The sequence below is a fragment of the Pantherophis guttatus genome, chromosome 4 (genome assembly GCF_059756535.1).
Source record: "Pantherophis guttatus breed Tessera chromosome 4, ASM5975653v1, whole genome shotgun sequence".
In the NCBI taxonomy this organism is placed as follows: domain Eukaryota; kingdom Metazoa; phylum Chordata; class Lepidosauria; order Squamata; family Colubridae; genus Pantherophis; species Pantherophis guttatus.
The window spans coordinates 67,856,109-67,884,035 of NC_142066.1; the positions used below are offsets into that span (position 1 = coordinate 67,856,109).

The 27,927-nt window shown below is 39.3% G+C and overlaps 1 protein-coding gene across 8 annotated transcripts in view; it reads left to right on the plus strand.

Annotated features, from left to right (window-relative positions):
* Nucleotides 1–27,927, plus strand: part of TNS3 (tensin 3) — a 203,857-nt gene that overhangs the window by 134,595 nt on the left and 41,335 nt on the right. For 4 of the 8 annotated variants that reach the window (XM_087892365.1, XM_087892367.1, XM_087892368.1 and 1 more), the window contains 3 exons: nt 2,339–2,511; nt 7,344–7,464; nt 8,688–8,771. In XM_087892365.1, coding sequence (XP_087748491.1) covers nt 2,339–2,511; nt 7,344–7,464; nt 8,688–8,771 — 378 coding nt within the window. The remainder of the gene's footprint in view (nt 1–2,338; nt 2,512–7,343; nt 7,465–8,687; nt 8,772–27,927) is intronic. The other 4 variants (XM_087892371.1, XM_034416437.3, XM_087892370.1 and 1 more) reach the window with 1 other exon arrangement.

Sequence of the window (27,927 nt, forward strand, 5' to 3'; positions counted from 1 at the left end):
AGAAGGGCGGTATAGAAATAAAAATAAATAAATAAATAAATAAATAAAGTGAGATTATAAAAATCTGTTCAAACTAATTATTTCTCTAATGTCATATTCTGTTGGCATAATTGTTGGTCAGACAGAGGACAATAAAAAGTCCATATGTGAAAAATCCTCCCATTCAGATCTTTCATAAACATATTTGAAAAAATATCATTTTTCCATTCTGCATTTAATTATATAAACTGCATTGTGAATGCTATCCTATATGCACCTTTTTTTTTTTTTGCTAAACTAAAATTACTCCAAGATTATAATTTACAAGGAATTACAGGCTGTTGATAAATTTGGTTGAATATTCTACAATTTTTCAAACTATGATAACTAGAACTATATACAGGTCTATTAAGTGCAGGACAATTTTAAAAAAAAGACTATTGGCAGAATAATAATAAGAAATTATTTTTAATTCCTTGTTAATACTTTATTCCAAACAGTTTGTTTCAGCAGCAGCATAATGAATCAATATTCTTATTCTTATCTTACATGATACACAACTCAAAATTATTGATTCTTAAATTATCAGGCATTAATACTGCAGATCAAATTAGTATTTAAGTCAGGATTGTTTCTACCATGTATATCACTTTATCAGTGTTTAACTGAATATTTGACATTTTAATCATTTCCTTTGAAAATATTTATTTTTGTTCTTTTATAATAATTGTATTAAATATTATAATTACAATAAAAATTCAAAAATAGAAGAATAAAAGAGTAGAATATCAGAAAGAGAAGAACAGAAATAAAAAAGAAATAAATATAAATATATAGTAAATAAAAATATATAAAGAAGTTCTTTGCAAATATCAACAATTTAGTAATTTATCATTTCTTAATATACAAGAAATGATCACTTCTTGCCATATTCCATTTCTTATCTATATACAGTTCTATATAGCATCATCATTTCTGTTCTAATATCAGCCTACTAAGGATTAGTATAAATCTGTTAAGGCTTATGAGAGATAATATACCTATTTTAACTTTGATCCAATAAACCAACTTTATATTCCTTTCTCTTATTTCTAACTATCCTAATGTTTAAGCTGTTTGAATAACATTGTTGATTTTCTTACTTTTTAAAAAAAATTCTTCTCACAAAATTCTTCAAAATCTAAATAAGGCCCTTTTGTAAATCCAATATAGAAGAGCTGTCCAAATAACTCCCTTGGTTGGTTGATTATACATCCATTTTAATTATTAAGACATCAGCCAATTTTTATATGTCCAATTTAGTATCTTTTTCCATGTCATTCTTATAGAAATCCACTTTTAATTCAATCTCTGTCTTGCTATGTACAACATACTCCTTTTCCATAACATTTTAGACTTAGTTTATCTGTAGTGGCAGATGCTATTAAAATTAACTTCTGAATCCATTGTTCAAAAATATCTTTTAATGCTTTTCTTTTTCTTGTTCCTTTTCCATTACACTTTTTCCTCTCCTACTTTCCCACTACTTTCTTTCTTTTTTCTATTTTCTATTTTGATAAACCAATTAATTTTTTTAATAAAATCCTACAATACATCCAATGTTAAAATATTATGCTTCATTTTGTAATTGAAAATCAAATTGAAATGTTCTTATCCTTTAAATGTAATGGTATTTAGCTTTAATTCCATCTAGTGTCCATTTTTTAAAATCCTATTATTTTTGAAAACCAAAGCATTTTTCATGGGAAAGATTCTTTGTAATCAATTCCAAAATCTTGGTGGTTAGAATGCAGTATTGCAGGCTAACTCTGCTGACTGCCAGATATCCAACATTATCCTCATATTATCTTTTAGTTGTCTTCTGCATAGAAAATCACACTGATTTTGATGTAGTCTCGCAAAATTTTGTTTAGGTTTTCAGTTAAAATAAAGAGTTTATAATTGTTATGAAAAAGAAAAATTGGCTTGTAATTCTTCACAGAAGTTAAGTTCTGCCTTTTTTTTTTGGGTTTTAAAGATATGTAGGCATCTTTCCACAAATCCAGTACAGATTTTCCCTGTAAAATTGAGTTAATTAAGTCCTTCATCAGAAAAAGTAATTGCTGTTCAAAAATTGTATAGATTCCACTTGATAAACCATCAGGTCCCAGTGCTTTACTTGTCTTAGCTCTTTTAATTGCTTCTGTTATTAAGATTGTTATTGGATTATAGTTTTTTGATTATAGTTTTTTGATAATTTAGGAAGATTTTGAGTTGATATGTAATCAATACTTTCTAAAGAGATTTCCCATTTCTTATATAGATTAATATAATAGTTCAAAAATATTTGAATATTTTTATTATCCATTTTTATCTTCAGGTTTTCAAGATGATGGCATATTAAATGGAAAAAACAAGAAGTTAAATCCTGAATTTTATGACAATGATATCTCAACACAGTCAATATGCAGAAAGTATATATGGACAAAATCTGATGTCCCTGACCATTCTTTAGGACAGGACATTTTTGCGTCTGCAATAAAAACCAAACAGGTAGGGGGGAAATGATTAAAATAAATTGGCGTACTTGTCCCAATTTATTTTTTTAAAATAGTAATATTTTAAAAGAAGTGAAAAATATTTCAAATTTTAAAATGTGATCTGTGTATGCTGTTACTCTATAAATGGCAACCAATAATAATCTGTTACCAATAAAGGGAAATATTTATAGTTCAGGGTTGAATTAAGGGGTTGGTGGTGGTTTCTGAGCTTGCTTGTTTTCTTGAGGATGTTTCATTACACAAATTACGTTACTTGACAGAGGCTTGCCCTATCAGGGTTGGTGGGAGTGGTCTTGAAGTTTCGTTGATTGGACTGTTTACTATTAGCTTGTTTAATAGTCCCTTCATTGGAGTATTGTTTGCTTGTTGGTTTGATATTAATCTTGATCAGGGGTGGGATTCAGCCAGTTTGGACCGGTTTGGGCGAAGTGATGTTAATTTTAATCTGGTTCGCCAATCAGTTGTTGCAAGGACTGGCTGACCCCTCCTACCCCACTGCTCCCTTCCCAGGAGTCTCCATGCAGCCCATTTTGGATGCCAGGTAAGTGCAGGCCCTGCGTGGAGGCTTTTGGTGGGTGAAAAATGGGTCTACCAGAAGTTCTGGAAGTCTGGAAACAGGCCCATTTCCGGTGTCTGGAGGGCCTCTGGAGCCCGGGGGAGGCTGTTTTGACTATCCCAGAGGCTCGAGGAAAGCCTCCGGAACCTGGGGAGGGCAAAAAACGGGCCTACCAGAAGTACTGGAATTCTGAAAACGGGTCTGTTTCCGGCCTCCAGAGGGCCTCCGGAGCCCGGGGGAGATGATTTTTGTCCTCCCAGAGGCTCAAGGAAAGCCTCCAGAACCTGGGGATGGTGAAGAATGGGCCTACCGGAAGTACCGGAAGTCTGAAAATGGGCCCATTTCTGGCCTCTGGACCCGGGGGAGGCCATTATCGCCCTCCCAGAGGCTTGAGGAAAGCCTCCGGAGCCTGGGGAGGATGAAAATGCCCCCCCCCCGTGGTGCAGGAGGCTGAGTAGGCCACACCCACCATGGCTATGCCCAGCCAGCAACTGGGCAGAGAACCGGTTGCTAAAATTTCTGAATCCCACCCCTGATCTTGATGCTAATCTATGCACATCTGAGTGTTGATTGCTGGTGGAAAGGTATTTGGTCTTTTTGATCCAACAGGGACCAGGGAAGCCATTAGAATATAAACTGAGAGCAAATCCTACTTGTTACTAGTACTGATGATGTTACCTAGTTCATATAATGAAACGTCTGCAAGAAAATCACCAAACTCAAAAAGCTCCAAGGACTCCTCAGAAATCTGTTATCCTGATTTTGGTCCTGCTAGAATGGGAATGAGGTTGCATCTCAAATTAAAAGTAAAGAACAATGAAATTTTGATATAATGTACGATGGTGTTCCTTTGCCAAATTATTTCTCTGGACTTCCACATATTTGTATGCAACTCTGGACACTTTTTAAAAAGGCATATAATACATATTAGTTGTTTTCTTCTGTTAATAGAATGCTTTTTGGTATGTTCTTTGACAATCACTTAGCTCCTTGCATTACTAATTTATTTTTCAATTATTAAAAAATGAAATGGGACTTTAAATGCTTGCAACAGTGCAATCTTTCTTAAGAGTGTGCCAGCCTCCAAAATAATTTTTATTTCCAAGTGGACTTCTGAGTTTCAAGTGGACCCCCCAGCCCAGACATTCTCGGAATATAAAAATGGCAAATAGCTAGAGCTACCACTTTGTTTGAAAATGTACAGCTTAGTCCAGACTAAAAGAAGAATAAAGGTAAATTTGAAAGTGGATTGCTGAGCTCCACAAAGCATTCAAAAGAGACAATTCATGAAGTATGTTGGTTAAATGAAGCATCCCCTCGTCCGAAGCATTAAAGCTGGCACACTCCAAAGAAAGCTTGCACTGTTGCTTCAAAGATTTTCCAAATTTCTTTGCACACAAATGCATGCACAAATATTTTGCTGACAGTTTTAGCAAAGATTTTGTCTATGTATATGTATTGTTGCAAAGACAACTAGGGCAAACCTTGAAGTGTGCATGCATGCGCATGCACGTATGCACTCACCTCTCCTTCTGCATCCATTTTAATTCAAGTAATGTTTTGTAACTGACTACACTGACAACCAGTTTGTCACAGCACTCTCAACATGCTTCAAACTTCCAAATGTAACACGAAACCCCATGATTCCTGATAAGGTTATGTCAGTTCTTTCGTTTGCATGAAGACATTTTAGTAAAATAAAGAGCAAACACTTTAAAGGATTAGCGTCGGGGTTAGGGTTATGATATCTGTTTGAAGGATTTTAATAGATTGAATATTGGGCCTGAACAAAATGCTGTTCAATAGTGAGAAATGATATAAAGATAAAATAGGGCTTTGCATTATTACTTCTGAGAAGAATCAGAAGGCTAGCATGAGATAAAAATCTTCCAGTATCTGAAGAGATATCACAAAGAAGACAGTAGGGATATTAATTAATGCCTGAACCTAGGACAAAAATTGGTTGGTGGAATCTTTAGAAAGCAAGATCAAATGAAATAAAGTGGAATTTTCTGAATATGAGAGCTATTAAGTAGTGGAACAGTCTACCTCCTGTAGCCAGGAGTGCTCCATCCCTGAAAGTTTTCAAGTAAACATTAGACAATCATTTGTTTGGGATAGATCGTGCATTAACGAATTGCACGATCTTCTTTATGATTCTATTATTCACCTTTGCCACATTATACATATGGCATGTATTGATAGATTTCATAAATCTCTTCATTTAAAAAAATTGTGCAGACCTTGATGCTTTCTGAGCTTGGTTGCTTGCTTGCAGATATTCCATTACCTAGTTAGTTGGATGATAAAACATCTTCAAGCAAACAATCAAGCTCAGAGAGTACTAAGGACTCTACAATTCAACCTTGAGCTTCAGATATTATCATCTATTCCTGTAATGGCGAATCTATGGCACATGTGCCACAGGTGGAACGTGGAGCCATATCTGTGGGCACGTGAGCTTTGCCCTAGCTCAGCTTCAGCGTGCATGTGCGCCAGTGATGAAATGTAAAATTTGTTACTACCAGTTCTGTGGGCATGGCTTGGTGGTGGTGGGGGCAATATGACTGAGTGGGTGTGGTGAACTTTTTTTAAAAAAAACTTTTAAAACCATTTTTTCTACAACCTCTTCGGTTGAAGAGGTTGTAAAAAAATGCTTTTAAAGCCTCTGACGATCCCAGCTGACTTGCCTGATCGGCAGAAGCTTTTTTTTTTTTAAAGCCTCTGATGATCCCACCTGACGTGCCTGATCGGCAGAGGCTTTTTTTCCTTTTAAAAACATTTTTTCTATAACTTCTTCGGCCAAAGAGGTTGTAGAAAAAATGCTTTTAAAAGTCTCTGATGATCCCAGCTGAGCCGCACGATCATCAGAGGCTTTGGTTTTTTTACTTTAAAAGTATTTTTTCGGCCAAAAAGGTTGTAGAAAAAATGCTCTTAAAAATAAAAGAAAAGCCTCTGATGATTACGCGGCTCAGCTGGGCAATGGGAGGGGCAGGGATATTTGCTACCGGTTCTCCGAACCACCCGCCTCCATCGCTACCGGATCGGGTGATCCGGTCCAAACTGGGAGCATTTCACCCCTGATGTGCGTGCCAGCCAGCTGATTTTTGGGCCTTCTGGTCCCATCGGAAGTTGGGAAATGGGCTGTTTCCAGCCTCCGGAGCAGGGATGAAATCCAGCAGATTCTGACAGGTTCTGAAACACCGGTAGTGGAAATTTTGAGCAGTTCAGAGAACCGGCAAATATCACCTCTGGCTGGCCCCATAGTGGGGTGGGAATGGAGATTTTGCAATATCCTTCCCCCAGGAGTGGGGAGGGAATGGGGATTTCGCAGTATCCTTCCCCTGGAGTCGGGTGGGAATGGAGATTTTGCGGTATCCTTGCCCTGCCATGCCCACCAAGCCATGCCCACCAAGCCACCCCATGCCTACCAAGCCATGCCCACAAAACGGATAGTAAAAAAAAATTGGATTTCACCACTGCTCTGGAGGGCCTCCGGATGGTGGTGGGGAAGGCCGTTTTCGCCCTCCCCAGGCTCCTAGAAAGGCTCTGGAACCTGGGGAGAGCAAAAAACGAGTCTCCAGTCCCACCAGAAGTCGGGAAATGGGCCGTTTCCACCTTCCAGAGGGCCTCCGGGGGGTGGAAAAGGCTGTTTTCGCCTTCCCCAGGCTCCAAGAAAGCCTCTTTGGGCCTACTGCGCCCACTGGTAACCTTTTTGCCATTGCGTGCCAAAAGATGGGGGAGCGTGGGAGGTCATGCACATCCATGGGGGGGGCATGGGAATATTGAATTATGGGTGTGGGCATGTGTGCGCATGACTCCCCGCGCTCTCCCTGCTTTTGGCATGTGACAGCAAAAAGGTTAGCCATCACTGTTCTATTCTGTTTGAAAAACTGCAATAGTCTATTGCCTTGAAAATCTTTGATATTGGCAGGTGTTTTGAGATTCAGTTTTGTTATGGAAGTGGAAAGAGTAAAAAAAAAAGATTCTTTCCAAAGTATTACCTTATTTTGAAAGGGCAATATTTATATGCTTTTGTACAAATTCTTACAAGTTAGAAACCACTCTATTATTAGTCTTTAGTAAATTATAAAGTTGGCATTTGGACTAATTCTTGTTTCTCTATTTTAATGTTAACCAACAATTTCATAGATCTATTTTTGAATTAAAACTGCCAAAATTGAGTAGAATAAATAGAGCTATTTAGGAAGCTTGTATATGGTTATGAGAAATGGTTTTCCATACTGTTATCCTATTGTACATTCCAGATGGGTGTTGTAAGTTACCTGGAAAACCCAAATGAAGGAGATGGAAGCATTTTCTCACCCAGCAAGAACGCAACAATTCCACTTACTCCAGCATTTCCTGTATCACCAGAGACTCCCTATGGTATGTGGACATGACTGTTTTGGAATGATGGCTTCCTTATTTCTTTAATGAAAATTTATAACTCACAATAATCACTTAAGGTCAGGGGTGAAATCTAAATTTTTTTGCTACCGGTTCTGTGGGTGTGGTTTAATTAGTGGGCGTGGCTTGGTGGTAAGGTGACTGAGAGGGTGTGGCTTGTTGGTCAAGTGGGCGAGGCCAAGTCAATGTCATTTCTTTGCCCTTTTTTAACCTATAAAACACAACACAACACAACTGGCTCACCCACAATATAAAAGCAGCTGTGCTAGACCCAAAATGGCCCCTGCAACAAGCAGGAACCTCACACAGCCACAAAAAGCCCAAAAAACCAACTTTCACACTTTACATGCACAAAATTCCACATACAGCTTTGTGAGATTTTGTGTGTTTGTGTAGTTAGAGTGAAACACTACAGAAACACACTAAATCTCAGAAAGCTGCACAAATATTATTTTATTTTAATTTATTTTTATTTTTATATAAAAGCAGCTAAATTTAAAACTGCCTAAACTTTAAATGGCTAGGTCTAAAAAAAGTACAACTAAAAAAAACCCCAATTAACTATTTTTTAAAGCTCCCAAAGGGGAAAAAAACTTACCCAATAGAACAGGGGTCTCCAACCTTGGCAACTTTAAGACTTGTAGACTTCAACTCCCAGAATTCCTCAGCCAGCTTTGCTTTGCTGGCTGAGGAATTCTGGGAGTTGAAGTCCACAACTCCCTGCCTGCTTGATTGCAGGCAGAGAGATGCAGTTGCTTGCTGATGCAATTGATTGCAGGGATTACAGCAAGGCGTTGCGACCAGCAGCTAAGGTAAGCAAGCTGAGGGGGGTGGAGGGGGAGGGATCGTCAGAGCCATTTAAAAGGAAAAAAGTTTTTTTCTTTTACATGGCTCTGGCGATCCAAGCTGAGTTGCCTGATTAGCAGACAACTCAGCTGGGATCGTCAGAGCTTGGTTCCTCAAAGCCATTTTAAAGAGAAAAAAGCCTCTGATGATTGTGCGACTCAGCTGGGCATGGCGGGCGGGGGCGGGGATTTTTGCTACCGGTTCTCCGAACTGCCCACCACCATCACTACCTACTTGCCCGAGCCATTCCGAACCGGGAGCATTTCACCCCTGCTTAAGGTGATAGTGAGACAGTGCCTAAATTTGATTTTAAAAATAAATAATAGAAGGTTTGTTTTATTATTCACATTATATAGTTAGAACTCTTTTGCAATACCAGCAACTGAATCCAACTGATCATAGGAGATATGTCCCATCAGAGAATTGCAAAACTGATTTTGGTAAGAGAGTCAATTGAACTTTTCAATAAATTAATTTGAAGTCTGTATAAATACATTTACAAATTTAATTTTTATTGTTATTATCTTTTGCAAATTTTACATAGGTAGGGTGAATTCTCATCTTGATTGACTAGGTCTTTCATGAAAAGTTGCTCCAGTTTCTTAAACTGTTCGTTTTGCATTTAAATAGTAGGTAAAACAAGGCTAATAAGATGCAGCCTGCAAGAGGCAAGGCAATGTTGCAAGGTGGGCACGATTGTAGCAAAAAGTGCTCCAATGACTCAGGATTTTCTGGGTAAACTATGTTAAGTCTATTTTTAAATCTACAGTTGTGGGGGTTTTTTTCTTGCTTCAAAATGCCTCCAAACAATGCCATCAATTTTCACAAATTTTGTTGGAAGAACTCTGGAATGTACAAAAATAAACTCTGAGGTCCATGAGGCCCTCAGGTCATATATGCTCTAAACTGTCAGACACTTTTGCAAGTTAATTGCAGTCCTATGAAGGTTTTGAAGACTATAAGAATCCTTGTTTAAATCAGAAGTTGTTATTTTGTCATTAACTTGGCTAAAATTATTTTCTGTATATACTTTGCTCTATTTCTCTCTCTCTCTCTCTCTCTCTCTGTGTGTGTGTGTGTGTTTGTGTTTGTGTGTTTGTCTGTGTCTGTGTCTTTATTGAGTCTTAAAATACAAACCAACATAAAAAAGAGGAAAGTGAGAAAAAATAAGGAATATGCGCTGCAGTCCATAAATTCTTGCCGTTCAAATATTTTGAATGACTTTGTTGGTTTAGACTTTTGAGAACTGAAATCCCAAAAAGTTGGAGTAAAGTGCTCTTCCTTATCCCAATCTTTTAGTTGATATTGCCTCGGTGAAAGGCAATTCAAACTATTCCTTGGTTTAACAGGCAGGCAGTAGGAAGAATCTCCAGGACTACATAATTGGGCATGTTGGTAATAGTTTGATTGTTTCTGTTGGTATTTTTCCTTTTTCCTTATTAACAAAACATGTTTGTCATTGCTGTTCTGTACATGTTCAGTCAAGCCAAAAGCTTTATATTTCACATACCAAGATAAGTTATCACATAATAAAGAAGAATACAGAAAATAATGCAACCAGAATATTTCTCTAAGAAGTATTTCATCTTATATATTTTTAATCATCATACAATCTTAATTTTAGATTAATCTGTTACTGTTCAGTATGAAAACTTAAACATTAAAATTTTCCACCTGTATTGCCACCTTTTATACAGCTCTTATTTTATATGCTTACTAGACAACCCATGCCCTATTGTGTCATTGTTTCAGGGATAATTCTTTATCTAAACAGAGAAACTAAATGACCACAGGTGGACAAAAAGGAGTGAGCAGGAGTGATTTCCAACTTCCTTCTGGGTTCCTGATTGAATTTCCTTGGGGGAAACTGGCAGAATACATCAGAAATCTTCCTCCCACTTTCCCTCCGTTCCTTTTGTCTACACTACCTTCTTTCCATCCTTCCCTGTCTCTCTCCCTGCCTTCCACCCTTCCTTTCTTATTTTTATTTATTTACTAGCTGTACCCGGCCACGCGTTGCTGTGGCCCAGTCTGGTGCTTCCGCTGGGCTAAAAGAGCGAGGCTGAAGTTCCAAACTCTCCACGAACATTTGATGGGCGTGGCCAACTCGACGTCATTCACTTTTATCAGTCACATGACAGCCCCCAAACCATGCCTACCCAGCTGGTGATTAGGGCAGAGAACCGGTTACTAAAAAACAATGGGAACCACAAAATCCTCCCTCTCTGTCTCCCCCTCTCTTTGTATCTCTCTATTTCTCTCTCTCTCCCCCGTCTGTATCTCTCTATGTCTCTCTCTCTCCCCCTCTCTCTGTATCTCTCTATGTCTCTCTCTCCCCCCTCTGTATCTTTCTATGTCTCTCTCTCCCCCTCTGTATCTCTCTATGTGTCTCTCTCTCCCCCTCTCTCTGTATCTCTATGTCTCTCTCTCCCCCCCCCTCTCTGTATCTCTCTCTGTCTCTCTCCCACCCTCTCTCTCTGTATCTCTATATGTGTCTCTCTTCCCCCCCCCCCGTCTCTCTGAATTTCTCTATTTATCTCTGTCTCTGGCCCGGCCTCTTCTGCATCCCCTGCCTTACCTTTTCAGGCCAGGTCTTCACAGCTGTCTGCACCACAGCAGAAACTCAGGGCCCCCCTCCATCCTCCCTACACAGATGTTCTCTGGGGGCTCGATGGGGAGACGCATAGCAGGGAAGGGAAGGGAGGGAGGGAGGGGGTGCGGTGGGGGTTCGAGGCTGGTTTGGGGCTTCCTGGCTGAAGGAAGAAAGCGGCAAAGGCAGACGGCACGCACACCCCACTGGACCCCTGCTGCGCAGTTCTCCTCCCCCACCTGCCAAGGGCAGGGGAATGATTAAATCCCCCGCTCTTCCAGGCAAAACGAAGGAGGGCTGGCCATCCTCCCTCTTGGCCGTTTCCATCTCCCGAAGCCTCCCTGGAGTCCCTTTTCTGCCAGAGGCTGAAATTTTCATATAGGCTCCATGAACTGCCAGAGCGCCCACCTGGAATCAAAGGCGGCACAGGTCAAAGGTGACTCAGAGGCTCCAGTTGCCTCCATCTCCCGCTCACTGACCGGATATGCATAGCGCCAGTTGGTGGCTGGTCTTTCTGACCTCGGGGCCCGTGGTAGTGCTGGGCCAGGCACGATTCGGGCCAGGCGAGGGATGGAGGGTTCCTGCTCGGCGGACCCAGGCAGCCACGTTGCCAGGTGTTCTTTGGAGGGAGCCCCGAGAGTGGCTGGCGAGGGGAATGGGCAGCAGCGGCGGGTGAGGCTAGTTCATGGGGGGCCGGGGGAGGGGGAGGTCAGAGCCAGGCTCGGGCGGGCCCCACCCAGCCTTAGAAGCGCCGGCTGTGAGGGCTTCCCAGCGGGGAGCCGGCTGCCTACCTGCCAAGCCTGGTGGCAGGATATGGCCCTCGGGTGTCTCTGTGTTCCAAATGCGCAGTGGAGAGTCTAAATATAAGGAGCAGAAATCTGTTGAGCGTAATCAGGGCTGGGAGGCTGCCATGTTGGTTTTACGTCCAGCAGATGGTGCTGTTTTTCAATGTTTTTCAGTGTTTCTCAATGTCTTTCAATTTCAGCCAGTTTGCAATGTTTTTCATGTTTTTACCTGTCACAGGTGTGACATGTATATAATATAGGTATATAACAACACACCTGTAGTCGAATGCAACATTGTGTCAAAATTTGAAAGCAATCGGTGAAGAACTTTTGGAAATGTGCGGTTATGTACAAATGAACATTTACATTTTTATTTATATAGATTTACATATTTATTTATTCAATTGATTTTCCATCCATCTTGTTTTGAAGTGACTCCGGATGGCATTAAAAGCATTAAAACCATAATATAAATATTTCCAAAACAATAAAAAATGAGTTATTATCAAAGATAAAATTATAGTTAAAGAATGAGAGAGGGAGGTGGGATTGCGTCTTAATCATCAATCACCTCCAATGTGATACTGCACTATTGGGCCCTCAAGCCATCTGACAGAGCCTGATCAAGCCTTTATAGAATGTGAGAAGAGTGGAGCCAATCTCATCTCAGGGGTAAGATGTTCCAAACGGCAAGAGCCACAACAGAAAAGGTTCTTGTCTTGGGCTCTGACAGCCAAAATTACTTGACTGAAAGGATCTGTGGCAGGCCTCCTCTGCTGGTACCAGTCCCATTGGGGTAAAATGGTTCCTTAAGTGACTTGTATCTATGTCATGCACGGCATTAATGATAATAACCTTAAATTGCACTCAGAAGCAAAACAGCAACCAGTCAATTCACAGAGTGTGAACCTCACATACTTCCACATTCTGCACCAATTGAAACTTCCAAATGATCCTCACCTTTCTTGCCTCTTCCTTCTTCCCTTCCTTCAACTCTTCATTTCATCTTCCCACCTTTCTCCCTCTCCCTTCCTTTTTTCCTTCCTCTCTCCTTCATTTCCTGAAATTCTTAATTATCTCTCTCCCTTCCCTACTCTCTGTTCTTCCCTGTCATTCTGTCATTATCTTCCTTCCTTTCCTCCCTATAATTTCTGCTGGCTTCCCCATTTACTTTGCTCATAGGAAACTTTCAATGTGAAAGTCACTGGGGAAACCAGCAGGAAGTTCAAGTTGAAGGCTAGCAGGCAAGTAAATGTCTACTGCCAGGAATGGAAGGAGCAAGGGGATAGATGACTACATGAAAGGTGCTGTGCAGGTTGGGAAATGTTTGTTTATGCACAAGAGATCCTGTATTAGTTGAGGAGCATCCACAAGAGAGCAACACTGGTCAGGAAGAGTGCATGGGATTATGGGGATGTGAAAAAAGTGCCACATGAATAGAATAGGGCATGTGGGATTGGAACAGGTCAGAAAATGCATATCAGTACACAAGTGGTGCCATGTGGGTCAGAAAAGACACATAGGGTGATCCACATGAGGGTTTGTAGAAGAGGGGCTGTTCAGTTCAGAGAAAGCACATGAGAATACCAAAGGCCCCAACGGACAGTAAATAGTTACTACTGGGGTGGGAGGAAGAAAGGGTTGCAAGAGTGGCTGGGAAACTTCCATGGAATGTTAAAAATGAAGATCATGTGATTGCAACATTAACTGACAGCAGCAGCAGCTGAGCATGAAGTAGTCAGAACTTCCCCAAATTTAATTCCTTTGGGAGTCAGGGTTCCCAGATTTCAGACACATTATGTAAATTAATCTATTTAAAATACTTTGATTCAAGAAATGTTTCCTTTTGATGCACTGTAAAAGATTATAAAAATGAGAGTTTTAGTATTATATAGATAGATTAAAATGTTTACATCCTCTTTTATGACAGTATGAAGCACTTAGAAATCCTGTTATTCTACATGTATATTCCATCTCTTTTAGTGTCATATGACAAATGTTCATTGTTAGAGGGTAGAATTTGCTACCAAGTTGCTGTCCTTTCTCCCCTTCTTCCTATTCATGAATGTTTGAATGAATAAAGAAAATGAGTCCCAACATAGTGAGCTAATACCATATGGAATGCATGCTGCAGGAAATTCCTAGTTCATTTCTCAGTCACAAACACACTGGATGGATTTATGCCAGTTTTGTTTTTATGACCAATACAGAAATAATACTACTGCTTAAGAATTATTTAAATGCTCATGTCTGTTCTCGGCACTTGTTGTACTATATCTGTCAGCTTTGGAAGCCATATTAGCTGACAATATCGTTCTGAATGTGCTACTCAAAGTTCCAACTATCCCAGCATCTCCACAGTCACATGATGGCAATATGCATGCATGCTTGCTTGCATTTAAGATGGTTGCAATATTCCGCAGTCACAAGGTCACTATTTGTAACCTTCCTTGCTGGCTTTCCACAAGCAGATTCAATTGGCGATTTGGCAGACAAGATAACAAGTCATTCCACTTAGTTGTTTGCACTTCCTCTGCCCAGCAGCTGTCGCTTCATTGGCCACTCATGCACCTTCCCCCACTCAGCAACCACCATCCCCGGCTCTACCACACTTGGCATTACCTGGCTTGCAAGTCACCTAATAACCAAAGGAATGCTTGGAGTGTCATTGCTAAGCAATGTGGTCACATGATATTGCACTTTATAGCCGCATCATCTAGTCCCAATTACCATTAACTGAGGATAATTTGTACTTAAATCAGAGATGTACAACTCCTTTAAGGCTAAGAACTATATTTCTCTAAATACAGGCAGGACAAAGAACTATTTTTGAGGGCCACTTTTGAGCAGTTTTAGGAATAAATTTTTGAATCTTTTCCCTAAGGAATGTATTTTGTTTTGTGAAGGGTAGAGAATTTTATTCTTCCCGAGGGGGCTCTTAACATGTGCGGATGTGCCGGAAACCAGAACAGCAGCTGCCCTGGGGGGAGGAGGAACCCCTGAATTGGTGCTGGGTGGTGGAAATGATGTCAGAAGGCCGACGAGCCCAGGAGCTGAGCCCACACTCTGCTGGTGGGGATGGGGACATCCCAAAGCATGCAGCTCTGCAGGAAAAAAAAAACTGCTTTTTTTTTGCCGAGCTAAGACAATGTAGGGTCGCATTGTGGCTTTGCATCGTAATGGGCTTCAGGAGGAGGATGGGACCCCGTCTCCCCCATTTAAAGCGCACCAGTGAAAAAGTTCACTCAATCGATTCCAACTTCGTGAGATCTTTTTCTTTTGCGAGACGTGGGAATTGATTGAATTAAATGCGATGCAGAAATGCAATGGATAATCACGATTGGAGCTGGGCTGGGGCGATGGCGCATGCCCACAGAGAGGGCTCTGTGTGCCACGTCTGGCACACATGTCATAGATTCACCATCATAGCTCTATACCATTTCAGACAAACGGTTTGCCAGTTTCTTTCTGAAAACTCCAGTGATGGAGCACCCACAACTTCTAAAGGCAAGCTATTCCATTGGTTGATTGCTGTCACTGTTAGAAATTTTCTCTTTAGTTCTAGGTTGCTTCTCTCCTTGGCTAGTTTTCATCCATTGTTTCTTGTCTTGCCTTTTGGTTTTGGGAAATAGTTTGACCCCCTTGTCTTTCTCGGAGTTCTACAATGGTATCATGTCTCCTTTTCATAAGACTAGACATACCCAATTCCTGTAACTGTATGTTTTAACCTCCAGGCCCCTAATCATTCTTTCACACTTTCACATTCTTGCACACTTTCCAGAGTATCAACATATTTTTTATATTGTGGTGACCAGAACTGGATGCAGTATTCCAAGTGTGGTCTTAATAGGCTTTGTAAAGCGGTACTAGAACAGCACTAGAAGAAACTTTGTAACATTTAATGCATATGCTATGAACAATTTAGGCATAAAACAACTAATTTCATTTTGTGAAGCAGGTAAAGGTAAAGGTTCCCCTCACAGATATGTTCTAATCGTTCCCGATTCTAGCGGGCGGTGCTCATCTCTGTTTCAAAGCCGAAGAGCCAGTGCTGTCTGAAGACGTCTCCGTGGTCATGTGGCCAGCCTGACTAAACACCAAAGGCACATGGAACGCTGTTACCTTCCCACCAAAGGTGGTCCCTATTTTTCTACTTGCATTTTTTACGTGCTTTCGAACTGCTAGGTTGGCAGAAGCTGGGACAAGTAACGGGAGCTCACCCCATTATGCAGCACTAAGGATTCAAATGCTGAACTGCCATCTTTTGATTGACAAGCTCAGCATCTTAGCCACTGAGCCACCACATCCCACTGTGAAGCAGGTAGTCCTGACAAATATTGACTATCATACATCAGATGATGTCAGTGAGTGATTTCAGAAATACACTACAGTGGAAACTAATAATTGGCACTATGACAGTAGCTATTTCATTGGAGGATTCTTGTGTAGTTCTGAAAGAACCAGTGTGCTGTGTTTAAGCTCACTCCAAGATGTATAAAGACACAGTTGTCTTGAGCCTTAACCAGCAGATTGAGGTCTGAGCCATATTATATTCTGTACCAAGTGAGTTGCCAGAGATTTTAATTATCTCACACAACTATCTGTGCTCTGACATTCCCTACCCATTATCATTGGATTTAGAGACAACTTATAGAGGTCAGTATACTATATTTCCTGTGACAAAGTAAAGATTCATTAAACCAAAATTGTGGACAAAACAGATCTATTCATATTAGCTTTAAAACTACAACCAATGAAATTCTTTATGCTTACATAAATATTTAAAAAAAACACATTTCCTTGGCTACAGATTCATATCACTATGATACTGAAGGGTTATTTAGTCTCTCAGGTCAGCTTTTTCTACCTATGAAAGAACATACTGTAGAAATTGTTTTGGAAAATGATGAGGATATTAATAATAATTTCCAAGGCATTCTGTTCCAAAAGGGCCACAACTGGGTATCAGATTACAATCTCTTAGCCAGTTCTAATGAATATTTTAAAGTCTTGGAGAATTTAATAATTTTAAGTTTCAACTACCCTATTTACATTTCTATATGTGTACACAAAATATGCTTTGTACACTTGTCAAGCGTATATTTTGAAAATGATTTGTAAGAAATGTGCTGCCTTTCTCTACCATTCATTAAAGGAACGGCTGCAAAAACTTACTATTTATTTAAGAGCTATCTTTATTAAAGTTATTAATGGATCCATAAAACAGATATTTTAGTTTGAGGTTCAAGCAGAAGCCCGGGGGGGGGGGAGGGGAGACCTCGTTTAATGAATAACACAGAGGTTCTGTGCTTATATGAGATCCCAAGCACTTCCACATAGTTTTTGAAGTGTGCCAGCTTTGTCATAAATAATGCCTGTATATTTAAAATATCAAGCAGCACTTCAGACAGGCCCATTGTTTGGAACAATGCAATTAATCACATTTTTTTATAATCACCAACAGAACCCATAAGTTATCTTTATAAAAAAGTATCCATGTTTTTCAGCTGCTCAAAATAAATATAAGAATGTTATAGCAAAGTTAGTGTTAGAAAACAGAGAATGAAATGCTGGCTATATTACATAAAATGGAATTCTAAAGTTCAATATTTACAATTCAAAGAAGCTGAGATTAACTGGGTATGAATCTCGCTCCCTCCATCTCTCCCTCCCTCTCTCTTTCTCTCACAGAGAGAGAAAGAGAGAGAAAGAAATTCTAAGTTGTGAAAAAAGATAATTACTGATTCCTTAATATTCAATTAATTTGCAAGGAATAGCTTTATCTGTTTCTAATAACAGATTTATCACTGTATTAAAGAAAATAATCAAAGTAATAAAAAAATAGTGGGACCAGTCTTTATTCTATTACTTTTCTTTTGCAGTATTTGCTCTCCATAGTAAATTGCATTTTTGGAGAAGAGTTGTATTACTCTCAGTTTTTTAAAATTGAACTATGGTATGTATATATTTAAAATTTAAGTAAAAATAATATTTTTAGTAATCATATATTTTTCAGGAATACAATTTCTGTTAACTTTCTGGCATATTTTTGTTTAAAGATTTATGAATCTGTTTCAGAAAGATTAAGTAAGGTATATTTCTCTTGAGCATATTACTGAGTAATTTATAATCTGAACAAGATAAACATTTGCTACAATAATATCTGCTGTTCAGCATCTTACTACTGAATTTTCCTGAACAGATTTTGAAAAAATCTTTTGTTTTTATTTTGTTTTTTAAGGACAGAAAGGCAACATTTCAATATAAATATTTCCAGACAGTTTTATAAGTTAACACAACTGAATGCACAGAAACAATAACAGAATCAAAGGAAGAGCAGATGAAAGCAATATTCAAAACAATATAACAAAAAAGTAAAAAGAAAGTATTGGGAAGATGGTTACTGTATATAATGAACAAATGAACCAGCAAATGTGGGGAAAACTCTTAAAAATATCATTAGTTACAGCAAGCTTCCTTTCCATGCTGGAGGGGATTGACAACTGGCAGATGATCTGAGTCTGTTTTACTGTAGGTTTGAGAGGAAACCACTGTCAGCTATCACTACCATCTCCATCTCAGATACACCAACAACAGTCAAGCCTCCTACAATTTACCCCATCCCTTTGGTCCCTCACTTCTAGTGATCACAGAAAATGATGGGCAAGGTCTATTTCACAGACAAAAGCCTGGAAAGGCACCAGGCCCAGACAAGGTAACTCCTTCTTGCTTGAAAGCTTATGCTGAACAACTAGCCCCCATCTTCACCCACATCTTTAATAAATCATTAGAAATATAGTATGTACCTTCTTGCTACAAATGCTTTATTATCACCCCAGTGCTGATGAAACCCTCCATCAAGGAGCTGAACGACTAGAGACCAGTTGCTCTGACATCTGTAGTTATGAAAACCTTTGAAGTGTTAGTGTTGGCTCACCTGAAAACCATTATGGATTCGCTATTAGACCCCTTGCAATTTGTCTACCAAGTATATAGATTGGCAGATGATGCTGTTAATATGGTTTACTACATCCTACAACATCTTGAATTTCCAAGGACCTATGCAAGGGTCCTTTTTGTAGACTTTAGCTCGGCATTCAATACCATCATTCCAGATATTCTTCTAACTGAACTATTTCAGCTAGCTGTGCCTGACCACACTTGTTAGTGGATCATAAGCTTTCTAACAGATAGGAAGCAGCAGGTTAAGCTAGACAAAATCACATCAGATACCTATACAATTAGCACAGGGACTCCCCAGGGCTGTGTGCTGTCTGTACTTTTTTTTTCTTTATACCAATGACTCCATCTCAAAGGATCCCTCCGTTAAATTACTTAAGTTTGCAGGTGATACAACAGTGATTGGCCTCATTCGAAACAATGATGAATCTGCATATAGACAGGAAGTTGAACAACTAGCCTTGTGGTGTAGCCAGAACAATCTTGAACTGAACACATTCAAAACTCTAGAAATGATAGTCGATTTTAGGAGAAGCCTCATATTCTACCACCTCTTACAATACTAGGCAACACAGTATCAACAGTAAAGGTTCTATAATATCTCAAGACTTAAAATGGACACTTAACCTCAAAAATGTCATCAAAAAAGCACAACAAAGAACGTTCTTCCTACATCAATTCAGACTGCCCAAGGAGCTCCTGATGCACTTCTACAAAGAAATTATTGAGTCATTTGCACCTCTATAACTGTCTGGTTGGGCACTGCAACCAAACAAGACAGATACAGACTTTAACGAATAATTAGAATTGCAGAAAGAACAATTGCAACCAGCCTGCCCTCCACTGAGTACCTGTACAATGCACAAACCAGAAAGAGGGCTGTGAAAATATCTACAGAGGCCTCATAACATAAACTGTTTCAACTTCTTCTCTTAACATGACGCTACAGGAAATTGTGCACCAAAACAACTAGACAAAAGGACAGTTTTCCCCCCATGCCATCGCTCTGCTAAACAATGAATTTCCACAACACTGTCAAACTACCTAGTAGGGCTCTATTATTATTATTATTCTCATTGTTCCTATTACCTATTTCCTCATCTTCTTATGACTATAACTTTATTGCTTGTATCTTACGATTTATATTAATTGTTTTATTTAGTATCCTAGTATGATTTATGTTGATTGCTTTAGTATACTATGACTATCATTAAGTGCTGTATCATGATTTCTGATGAAGTATCTTATATGATTATCATCATGATTTATCACTTGTTGCTTGTTTGTACACTGAGAGCTTATGCATCAGAGACAAATTCCTTGTGTGTCCAATCACACTTGGCCAATAAAGAATTCCGCTCCGCTCCGCTCCGCTCCGCTCCGCTCCAATGGTGGTGAAATGTAGGCTTTTATGGTGCTTGAAATGTAATTTCAATGAATTCTGTTATTATCAAGAAGAAGAATTTTCCTTGAATTTTTTGAAAATGTGAGAATGTACTGGTTAGTCTGTAAAATCTTACAGACAGTTAGTCTGGAAAGAAATATTAGTACAAATGTTGATTTGTTTAATATAGAATTCATTCATGCAAAGAAACAGATAAATTAGTGAAATGGTGAAGCATTTTATTGTTTGCCAAATACTTTCTGCTTACTTCATATCTCACTGTGCTATAGAATCTCAGTATAATTTTAACAATTACTTTAGTCTGATTTATGCTTACTTACAAGTAAGTTAGATTTTTAGTATGATTTATTTTCATATTTGCTGCCATTGTGATTATGTTAACTGGGAAATAAGAGAGTTGTCATATCTGTGCTACAAAAATCCGAGCCACTCCTACAGAATAGCATGTTGGAATGTAGTGATTTTCTAGAACAGGGCAACTATAGAGTAAAGGTAAATTGGTTATATGTTCTAAGGTATTTTCAAATGTTTGAGATATGAACCTATATCTGAGCCATCTAAAACAAAGTTCCCCAACCTTTTCGGCTTTGCAGTCCGGCAGGGGACGGGATGATTCCATGCATGAGGTGGGCAAGCATGTGCACTCCATTTACACTCACCCATCATTTCCGCGTCCTGGTTCTGAAAGGCTCAAGGCCTGGTAGTGGGCTGCAGCCTGGGGTTGGGAACCTTGATCTAAAAGACTCCACCTCCATGATGGACTATTTTATGGCTAAGGACCACTCTTTTCTTCTTTTCTTAAATATTGGGAGAAACAAAGGAATCTGTGTTGTTGTTAGTCGCAAAGTTGTGTCTGATCCGTCACATCCCCATGGACAATGTTCCTCCAGGCCTTCCTGTCCTCTACCATCCTCCGGAGTCCATTTAATCTCATGCCGACTGCTTCAGTGACTCCATTCAGCCATCTCATTTTCTGTTGTCCCATTCTTCTTTTGCCCTCAATTGTTCCCAGCATTAGGCACTTCTCCAGTAAGTCCTTCCTTCTCATTAGGTGGCCAAAGTATTTGAGTTTTATCTTCAGGATCTGGCCTTCTAAAGAGCAATCAGGGTTGATCTCTCTAGGATTGACCAGTTTGATTGCCTTGCAATCCAAGGGACTCTCAGGAATCTTTTCCAGCACCATAGTTCAAAGGCCTCATTTCTTATGCACTCAGCCTTTCTTTTGGTCCAACTTTCACAGCCATACATTGCAACTGGGAAAAACATAGCCTTGACTATACATACTTTTGTTGGCAGAGTGATGTTTCTGCTTTTTAGTATGCTGTCTAGATTTGCCATAGCTTTCCTCCCCAGGACCAAGTGTCTTTTAATTTCTTGGCTCAGTCCCCATGTGTGGTGATCTTGGAACCCAGGAAAATAAAATATGCCACTACCTGCATTTCTTCCCCATCTATTTGCCAAGAATTGAGAGGGCCAGGAGCCATGATCTTAGTTTTCTTAATGTTGAATTTCAAGCCAACTTTTGTAGTCTCCTCCTTTACCCGCATCAAGAGGCTCTTTAGTTCCTCTTCACTTTCTGCCATTAGAGTGGTATCATCTGCATATCTGAGGTTGTTGATATTTCTCCTGGCAATCTTAATTCCAACTTCTGATTCTCTAGCCCCGACTTTCTCATGATGTGCTCTGCATGTAAGTTAAATAGGTAGGACGACAATATACAGTCTTGCCAAACTCCTTTCCCAATTTTGAACCAATCAGTGATTCTATATCCAGTTCTCACTGTTGCTTCTTGACCAGCATATAGGTTTCTCAAGAGACAAATAAGATGATTTGATACTCCTATCTTTTAAAGAACTTGCCACAATTTGCTATGATCCACACAATCAAAGGCTTCATCTGTCAATGAAGCAGAAGTAGCTTTTTCCATGATCCAGCACATGTTAAACATTTAAATTGGGTTGTTTATTTTAATTATTTGGGCCAATCTATTTAATATTTTTAAACTGTTTTTAAATTTCATATTTGTGGGTTTTATGCTGTCTGTACACCGCCCTGAGTCCCTTTGGGAGAAGGGCAGTATATAAATTAAATAAATAAATAAATAAATAAATAAATAAATAAATAAATAAATAAATGTTGGTAATTTGATCTCTAGTTCCTCTGCCTCTTCGAAATCCTGCATGTACTTCTGGTAGTTCTCGATCCACATACTGCTGGAGCCTAGCTTGTAGGATTTTGAGCATAACTTTGCTAGCATATGAAATGAGTGCAATGGTGCAGTAATTTGAACATTCTTTGGCATTGCCCTTTTTTGGAATTGGAATGTAAACTGACATTTTCCAATCCTGTGGCCACTATTGAGTTTTCCAAATTTGCTGGCAAATTGAGTGTAGCACTTTTACTGCATCATCTTTCAGGTTTTTGAATAGCTCAGCTGGAATACTGTCCCCTCCACTAGCTCTGTTGTTGCTCAGACTTCCTAAGCCCCATTTGACTTCACATTCCAGGATGTCTGGCTCGAGGTCAGTGGCCACTCCATCATGATTATCAGGGACGTTAAGCTCCTTCTTGTATAATTCTTCTGTGTAATTTTGCCACCTCTTCTTAATCTCTTCTACCTCTGTTAGGTCCCTGCCAGTCCCTGTTAGGTCCTTTATCATGCCCATCTTTGCATGAAATGTTCCCTTCATATTTCCAATTTTCTTGAAGAGATCTCTGGTCCTTCCTCTTCTATTGTTTTCTTCTATTTCTTTGCACTGTTCATTTAAGAAGGCATTCTTATTTCTTCTAGCTATTCTCTGGAATTCTGCATTCAATTGGTGTATCTTTCTCTTTCTCCCTTGCCTTTCACTTCCCTTCTTTCCTCAGCTATTTGTAACGCTTCCTCAGACAATCATTTTGCTTTCTTGCATTTCTTTTTCTTTGGGATGGATTTAGTTGCTATCTCTTGTACAATGTTGTGAACCTCCATCCATAGTTCTTCAGGCACTCTATCAAATCTAATTCCTTAAATCTACTTGTCACCTCTACTGTATATTCATCAGGGATATGATTTAGTTCATACCTGAGTGGCCTAATGCTTTTCCCTACTTTCTTCAATTTAAGCCTAATTTCGCAACAAGAAGCTCATTATCTGAGCCACAGTCAGCTCCTGGTCTTGTTTTTACTGACTGTATAGAGCTTCTCTATCTTTGGCTGCAGAACATATAGTCAATCTGATTTCTGTGTTGACTGTCTGGTGATGTCCATGTATAGAGTCGTCTCTTGTGTTGTTGGAAAAGAGTGTTTGCTATGACCATAATATTTTCTTGACAAAATTCTACCAGACTGTGCCCTGCTTCACTTTGTACTCCAAGACCAATTTTGCCTGTTATTCCAGTTATCTTTTGGCTTCATACTTTAGCATTCCAATCCCCCATGATGATAAGGACATAATTTTTTGGTGTTAATTCTATAAGGTGTTGTAGGGCTTCATAGAACCAGTCAACATCATCCTCTTCAGCACCATTGGTTGGAGCATAGACTTGGACTACTGTGATGTTGAATGGTTTACCTTGGATTCAAACTGAGATAATTCTGTCATTTGGGGATCCCAGTAGTGCTTTTCCTACTCTTTTATTGACTATGAAGGCTACTCCATTTCGTATAAGGGATTCTTGCCTGCAGTAGTATATCAGATGGTTATCTGAATTAAATTCACCCATTCCTGTCCATTTTAGTTAGCTGATTCCTAAGATGTCAATGTTCAGTCTTGTCATCCCTTGTTTGACCACGTCTAGCTTGTCTTGATTCATGGTTCTTACATTACTGGTTCCTATGCAGTATAGATCTTTACAGCATCGGATTTTACTTTCACACCAGATACATCCACAGCTGAGTGTCCTTTTGGCTTTGACCCAGTCGCTTCATTCTTTCTGGCGCTACTAGTACTAGCCCTCTGCTCTTTCCCAGCAGCATATTGGACACCTTCCAACTTGAGGGGCATATCTTCCAGTGTCATATCTTTTTGCCTTTTGGTATTGTCCATGGGGTTTTCATGGCAAAGATACTGGAGTAGGTTGTCATTTCCTTCTCCATCAGATCACGTCAGAGCTCTCTGCTATGACCTGTCCATCTTGGATAGCCCTGCATGGCATAGCTCATAGCTTCATTGAGCTACGCAAACCCCTTCGCCATGACAAGGCAGTGATCCATGAAGGGAAAGGCATCTGTATCCCAGACTAATATACCAGTCTAAGTTGGTACAAAGTGTTTTCTGTCACAGAAGATGCTTGACACTATAATGATGAAGATAGTTTTAGAAGAGATGAGGTTTTCCAGTGGATTTTCCCTCTGATTTGATTCATTTAACTGTGACACTAACAGGTAGTACAGGTAGTCCTTGGCTTACAACAATTCATTTAGTGACCATTCAAAATTACAATGGCACTGAAAAAGTGACAATGCCGTTTTTCACATTGAAGATCACTGCATCATCCCCATGATCATGTGATCAAAATTCAGATACTTAGCAACTGACGCATATTTATGATGGTGTGCTGGAGTCTTGTGATTGCCTTATGTAAACTTCTGATGGGGAAAGTCAATGGGGAAGCCAGATTCACTTAAAAACTGTGTTACTAAGTTAACAACTATAGTGATTCACTTAATAATTGTGGCAAAAAAGGTCATAAAATGGGCAAAACTCACTTAACAAATGTCTGACTTAGCAACAGAAATTTTGGGCTGAATTATGGTCATAAATCAAGGACTACTTGTATTACCAAATTTTAGTAGAATAGTCAAACTGTTTACTTTTCCAGTTGTATGACCTAATTATTTTGTACCCTTTTGTTAGCAGTTATTTTCCTCCTAGCAGAACAATCTTTTGTGAAAATGTTGAGGATGAGCACTTTTTCCTGAACTCTAACTTCCACCTCAAAGCCATTTTAAACAGAAACCTGTCAGCAAGTTGTAATATTTCCTTAAGATATGCGTGCACCTACCATCTATGTACCTCTTGCACATTGCTAAATACTAAAGTTGTTTCAGTACAGAATTAAGAAAGGGCATAAAGTTATAGTAATTTTCCATCAATCAAACTAGCAACTTGTTTTCTACAGTTTTTTTCCCTGGCAGGTAAGGTTTGATCTTATCTTCACATCTTTAGCTCTACAGAGCTTCCTGCAGTGTATAGAATTTCCCATGGTGCCTTCTTGTCTGAGTAGTACCAAAAGACTTCTTTTCAGGAATTCTCCCAACTCAGCTTTACCATCCCATAAAGATTTTACCAAAGTTAACAGAACAACTTCAATATCCAGTTGCTGTCCAAGTCCATTGTCATTTTTTAAAAAAAACTATCAATTCCATTTTGAGGTTTATCCTTGACCTTTTTCTTTAGATGATTTCTATAGTGGTATTTAAAACTCCCCGTCTAATTCAGTGGACTTTAAATATTAATATCAATCACCTTTTCACCAACAGCTCACCCTTATAGAAAGCCCAATAGAATTTAAACTATTATCTACTTTCAGCTCCTGCTCCAGTACAGAATTTCATGTCTTCATGGCTGCTATACATGAAGAGCCAGTGAGATGCTATGGTGGACAACAAGCTACATTCTTGTGTTGACATAAGACAACACATGTTGTAATGGCTACTCTGGCATATAATAAAATTTATATCCAGCCATGCCCTTTTAAGCATATGGCTGGCTTTTGCTGAGTCTGAAATATTATCGTCACAAGGAAAAGAAATGCAATAAAATGCAATAAATAAAATAGTGCTTAAGTGGGTGAGGTACATCATGAAAAAACTTAAGCTCACATATCATAGAGTTATGGATATTACATTACATCAGACCCTCATGTACTGTATGTGATTTTACCTGACTGCTTACTATGACAAGAAAAGTCTGAATAATTAACAAAAATGAAGAATTGTTCAAAAACACAGGCAACATATTTATTAATCTGTGTTAGCCATAATAGGTAATAGATTTTCCATGTATCAAGGCTACATACTGGAAATCAAATCACATGCATCTTGATCTAATCCAGTCTTTGTAAATACTATGCAACCAGTCTACAGAGAAAGAGAAGTAATAGAATCCCAGCAGACAATCTTTCCTGTTTCCTATGCAGAATTTTGCTTAATTGCAAATGGATAATAGGGTGTGAATTTATCTAGAAGATAGTAAAAAGAACTCTATTACAATTACATTTGCTTCGGGCTCCTGATCACCCTAAAACTGTGCTTGCATCATTTGAATATCACATAGATTATTCCAACATGAAATTGCCAATACAGTATTGTCAATTCTTTTCTGTAGGCAGATACAAGGTTAGCAATCAAGACTTTGTATGACTAGTTTTTGTTTTTCTTTCGTTTTCTTTCCCCCCCCCAATTACTTGAATAGGGATTATTCTTTATACTATTTATGTTGTTTGTATTTTTTGTCATGGATTGCACCAGTGAGGCTAAAACCAATTTCGTTGTATACATGATGTACAATGACAATAAAGGTTATACTATTTCGTGAATTTCAAACATTGGCATGCAAATGCATATTATTAAAGACTTTTAGTAAAGTGATCCAGGCTATATCAGCTTTAAAAGTCCAATTGGATTTATATTTCTTTAGAAAGGGAGGATGCAATTTGTTTCCTTTTGCAGGCCTTTTCAACTTTCCTGCCGTGGCAAAGCAGTTTTAGTGTACCCATCAGGCGTAGTGCTCTGTTGATGAGGCGTCTCTGATGCGGGGACGACTTTCTGACCTAAATTTAATGAAGTTAAATCAAGGAGTCAAGCTCTCCACAGAAGCAGTTAGCTCCTGCATTGCCACTTTGTGAGCGGAAGAAGTAGATTATTAGGAGACGCGAATAACACCGGGTTGGGGGCGGGGAGCCCAATTCAAATCAGCGCTTGTTGCTGTGGTCTGAATTGCGAAGGATAGGAGCCTGCCGACCCGCACCAACGAAGTTGTGCTTCCCGGCGAGAGGAACAATCGAAGATTTATCTTCCCGTCTTTTGGCCTCGCCGTCTCGGAGTGGAGAATCTACTTGCCCGCGTGGGTTGATGCTTGTGTTTAGAGCAGAAGCCAGCGTATAGGCTGGTAGAGGGACAGGACGCCTGCTCTGCTAAGGGTAAGGAAGAGAGGATAGGGGCAGCGGCCCTCAGAAGGCTCTGGGGCGGGAAAGCGTTGGAAGAGCTGGCGCCTACCGTGGAGGCTGCCCGTTTTTTCTACCTTGAACGGACACAGAACTCGCAACACAACTTCAGGAAAAGTCTCGGCCATGATGACGTCCATTGGTAGGAGTTTCTTTCTTTCCATATAAAAATATAAAAGGCAGCTTTCGCTGTTCTTGAATGGCACATCAGGATAGAGAAACTGTATCTCTGTTAATTTAAATTGGGCGGAGATAATCAAGAAATTTATGTATTGTAAGCAATTTAATCTGGTAGTGCGGGGGTGGGTGGATGGGAACGTACTATTCCATGTGAGAGTTGAGAGAGCGGTAGGAAGGTAAATGCGGTAGGCTGCGCACGATGGCACGCCAGTGCAGCAGGAAGAAAAGTTCCTCTTTGGTTGATAATAAGTGTCTCTGCCAAGGAAGTGTACCTCATATGATGATTTCGGAGAGACTGGTGTGTCCATCCTTGGAAAGAAAGAGGCCAGTTGAAATGAATTAATTGTAAAATAGTTGATAAATACTTAACACGTATAACAAACTATAGAAAGCTATTTCTCAAATTTCAGTGATGACTTTTTTGGGGGGGAATGTTGGTTGATGTAATTTTTCCAGAACAAACATGTTTATCTCTAGGGCAGTTTAAAAAATACATGTTAAATGTTAGATAATTGATTTCAAGTTTGT